Raw genomic sequence first — 4,285 nt, 5'->3', positions numbered from 1 at the left:
CGCAAATGCTGCTTGAGGAGCACGTTGGGTTTTATTTTAGTGATGTTTGGTTCACTATTTTTTTGGTTCCTTACGGTTAATGGGCTGTTAGAGTCAGTTAAGTGGACTATAAAATATTGCACTGGGCTGTGAATCGAACAATGCAAAAAAAAAAAAAAAACGCTTTGTTCGTGAAATTCTAGAGCTCATTTGTTCATCTCATATCTTCTACTTCTTATGAAGAATTATTGTTATTCTTTAACACCTTGATCGTTTAGGTTGATATAAGTAGATGATTTGGAATTTATGTGGTGAAGAACTGAAGATTATGTACCCTTTTGATTCTTGTTTGTACCAAAATTGGACACAATATCAACTAGATTACTCCAATATTTTTGTTCATGTATATATATATATATATATAAATTAAGCACAAATAAGATTTATTTATTTAATTTTATGAGTTTATACTAAATATAATATAATACATTTGGTTTTAGACTTTTAATCCAAATAGTTTGGATTTTGTTTCAAGTTAATGTTTAAAAAAATATGATAGTTGTGAATGTTAATGAGAGTTTACTTTTAATGTAGATGGAAAATCACAAATTAGCGTAGTATGAGAGAATGATGATTACTTTTGGAAAGTAAAATAGAATTCTCGAGGAGGGGGAACCTTTATTTTGTTGAGGGAGAAGAATAATAGGGTTTTATTTCTAAAGTCATAAGTTTAAGAGTAAAATAAGTATTGATAGTGATAGATAAGATGTTTGGTGATGGAGGGAACATTTAATGAATCTTACTGATATATATTTATGAAGGATATAATACGTTGGTTTCTGACTTTTCTGAAGTAATGGCCAAGTGTTGGGGAGTTGGCCACATCACTGGACCGAACAGAGTTAAGGTTTTTGACCAGATTAATGCCGAGTCATGTTTTTGAAGATTGCTACACTTTGTTAAAATGAAAAAGTCACTATATATGTTATGTAGATAAGTACAACATTTCATTCATTCTCCCTAAATCTGTGTTTCATTCTTTTGCACCATACCTCTCTCTCTATCTACCCTTTATTGCCTTACCTGGGTTTGCCTTGTGCTTTCTTTTCTCGTCCCCAACTCTTTTTTTATTATTAATCATCCCCAACTTCACATGCCCCCCCTTTTTTGTCTTTTTAATTATTTCTGCTGCCACCAGAATTGGAATCCTGAAACATCGCAATGTTGAAAAATTGGCAATTTCAACAACAAATTTAACAGGAAGTGGCATCAGCAATCTCATTAGGCAGCTACAAGATTGTGCATAAACAGCTGCTTTTCTTTGGAGAATCATCCTCTTGTTTCTCTGCGGATAAAATTTCACGAGTTAAGACACACGGATGCGTCGAAATAGAATACATTATTAGCATGTTAAAATTCACCTAAACATATAACATCTTAAACAAGATCAAATGAGAGAAATGATAATTTTGGAAGCAATTCTTTTTGTTGAGTAAATGTTAATGCAGATGTTCATTTTGTCTTCAAATATAAAAACTCGACTCCTATGTCTTATTACAAGTTTTCTGTTTCTGCAAAGCTTCGCTAACCGAAAATACAACAGCAGGTATACATGAGTGTCGTCGATTACCGTTGCTTTTGTTTGACAAAGGAAGGCGAAGAACGACATGCATCGTGATTACACCGCCCGGAAGTTCACCAACCAGGAGACTGCAGTCAGCAACTGTACTGTTGTTTTCGAGTATTTTTCCACCATTAATTAGCTTCACATCTTGTATTGTGTTTGGGCAATTTTCTTTGTCTGCAAAACAGAGAAGAGTTTTCCATATGAAAACAGAATCCAATCATGTACCCCAAGCACAATTTTGAAGGTCATTCGAGATAAGGAAAAGGGTTGCAGATATACCTTCTGGTTAGGGTTTTCTAGGCTATATATAACAATAAAACAACACAATATATCAGATATAAATCACAGGTAAAATGTTTCTGATGAGCTTTAACCATTTGCCTTTGAGTTCCTATGGCATGGATCCAAGAATATCACACTTTTCAATTCACAAAACTATTTTGTAAGCATAAGGAACTATACAAGATTTTGTTTGAGACAGATCATTTTGAATTTCACAACAATGAATAACAAAAGGACACCTTACATGATAAAAGTGCAAAATCCATTGCGTACAATTGATAAACAGGTGAAAATGGAAATAAAAAGTTGAATAATTAACCTTGAGGCCACTGAGCAAGTATTTTCTCTTTGAGAGATGCCACAGTTGTAGTTGGACTGTACTTGCTTGGACCAATGTCAGTTCCATCAGTAAGCCTGAATTTGAGCTCCACCAATTCTTCTCCGGCCATAGGTGAAATATCTTACCTCAAACTCTCACCCTAATCTCAACAAAACCCAATTTTTGTTTTTCTTTATCCTCAATCAGATTAGCTGTTAAAAACCTCTTCCTTTTTCTGTGCTTCGAAGTTAAAAACTTTGCTTCTTCTGGAGGGAAACAAACGTTTGAGAAGAAACTACAAAAAAACCCAGATGATTCTTTTTGCTGAAAAAAAACAGTATGTTTTTAGTGGTTTGATATCTACCTAAGAGCTGGGACTGATTAGAATTCAGAAATGTAGATCGTAGAATGAACAGATGAGAGGATGAAGAAGGATCAGAAGCCTTTGCAATTTGGTGTTGAAAGAAACAATGATGAGACCACCCACATATGAACTTTTTTAAAGTGGCATTTTTTTACCTAAATCTAACAAAAAAAATCTAATGATATTATTATGTAGGATGTTAAACTTTCATTTTATCACCCTTAAGATACCCCACTAAGTTATACTCCATCAAATGAAAATATATGCAATATTAATTCATGTGGTGAATACAAAAATCATCTGTGTGAATGGGATGATGACATGTTTTACTCAGATTCTTATTCTTTTCCTTTTTTGACTTAGATATTGGATTTTATGTGAAGTGCAACTTTTGTAATGTATAAAAATTTGTAAAACAAGAAATTTCACTAGTTATGTAAAGTTTGTAATGTACAAAAATCAAAATAATGGAGAGATTATTATTGGTACTACTTATAATGATATTTGATCAACTGGATCTTGCTGACAGCAACAATAGAAGAAAATATGAATTATTTATGTGCAAGCCTGCCTTATCTGACTGGGTTTACCAGGACCACCACCACTAGTGGACTAAAGAAACCCGTAGGTTGGCACCAAGATTCATGTTGATTCACTGCCAGATTTGAAGGCCTTGAGCATAAGAATTTCATGTAAAGTTTGCAGCTATTGATGGTAAAGATAAAATCGGTGAAGGCAACTGTACACATGATTTCTGCCCGGAAAACAAAATCATACTTGAAAAACTAATAATATAGGAACGAAGAATCATTATCACAAAGATATAATTATGCATATGTCACCATTTCATGTTTAATTCCATACCTTTTACTTTATTTTAATATGAGGAGACGAAACTTGTGCAGATGCTTGGTGTTGACAGATGCTTTCGTTTTGGAACGGCAGCCACAATCCCACGTCACTAACTATGTTAACCGGATTTAAGTGTCACATTTGATATTCATATTTAAGTGTCCAAAACTGAGACCAATTCAGCTTTCTTATGTCAATGACGGATAGACTGGAAACAGTCAAAATTGAAGATTCCCGGCAAGATAACAGCAATCCTCCCCACCCCATGAACAAGGGACAGATGATGAAATTTGGCAGTCAAATTGGGAGGCGCTGTTGATTGAAGATATTAAAATGTCAAATTCTTTATCTACCATATACATTTTTTATTCCACATACCCATCTTCTGTTTGCAATTTCTTATAGGTGTTAAACTGAGAAATATGATACAAGTGCTGCTATGTCACAATATCATGCGCATCTGCTTATTTGTTTAAAAACTTATTTTTTTCCTTTGATTAATGACATATAAAAGATTCCAAAAAATTAGTGTTGAAAGAAAGACTATTCCTCGTAATCACGTTCCAATTTGTAGCTCTCAATTATTCTGTTTCTGATCAATATAACGTTGGGGTGTCAACAACTGATACATGATTGGAGAGTAGGCTAAGATTCTGTGGAAAAAAACATATGCTTTTTTGATAAGTTTTAGAGGATTTAGCATCTTTAATTACTTTGCATAATTGGAATTAGGTTCTATGACATTACAAGCTTCTACTTTCTCAACCCTTTCCCATTTATTTAACTACAAAGAATTCATCTCATAAGGATAAGAGCAAAAGTTCCATGAAACTGTAAATCAAATTTCTTTTGAGATTAGGAA

The 4,285-nt window shown here is 33.3% G+C and overlaps 1 protein-coding gene across 1 annotated transcript; it reads right to left on the bottom strand.

Annotated features, from left to right (window-relative positions):
- Positions 1-1,008: 1,008 nt before the first annotated feature.
- LOC120216927 (membrane-anchored ubiquitin-fold protein 6-like) lies at positions 1,009-2,381 on the bottom strand. The gene is made up of 3 exons (XM_039214204.1): positions 2,208-2,381; positions 1,610-1,780; positions 1,009-1,324 (listed from the first exon to the last, which is right to left on the bottom strand). Exons 1-3 carry the CDS (start codon positions 2,335-2,337, stop codon positions 1,269-1,271), a joined length of 357 nt encoding a protein of 118 aa, XP_039070135.1. The 5' UTR covers positions 2,338-2,381; the 3' UTR covers positions 1,009-1,268.
- Positions 2,382-4,285: the final 1,904 nt, after the last annotated feature.

Source organism: Hibiscus syriacus, unplaced genomic scaffold (genome assembly GCF_006381635.1).
Source record: "Hibiscus syriacus cultivar Baekdansim isolate YM2019G1 unplaced genomic scaffold, ASM638163v2 tig00110174_pilon, whole genome shotgun sequence".
NCBI lineage: Eukaryota > Viridiplantae > Streptophyta > Magnoliopsida > Malvales > Malvaceae > Hibiscus > Hibiscus syriacus.
This window is presented reverse-complemented; position numbering and strand designations above follow the sequence as displayed.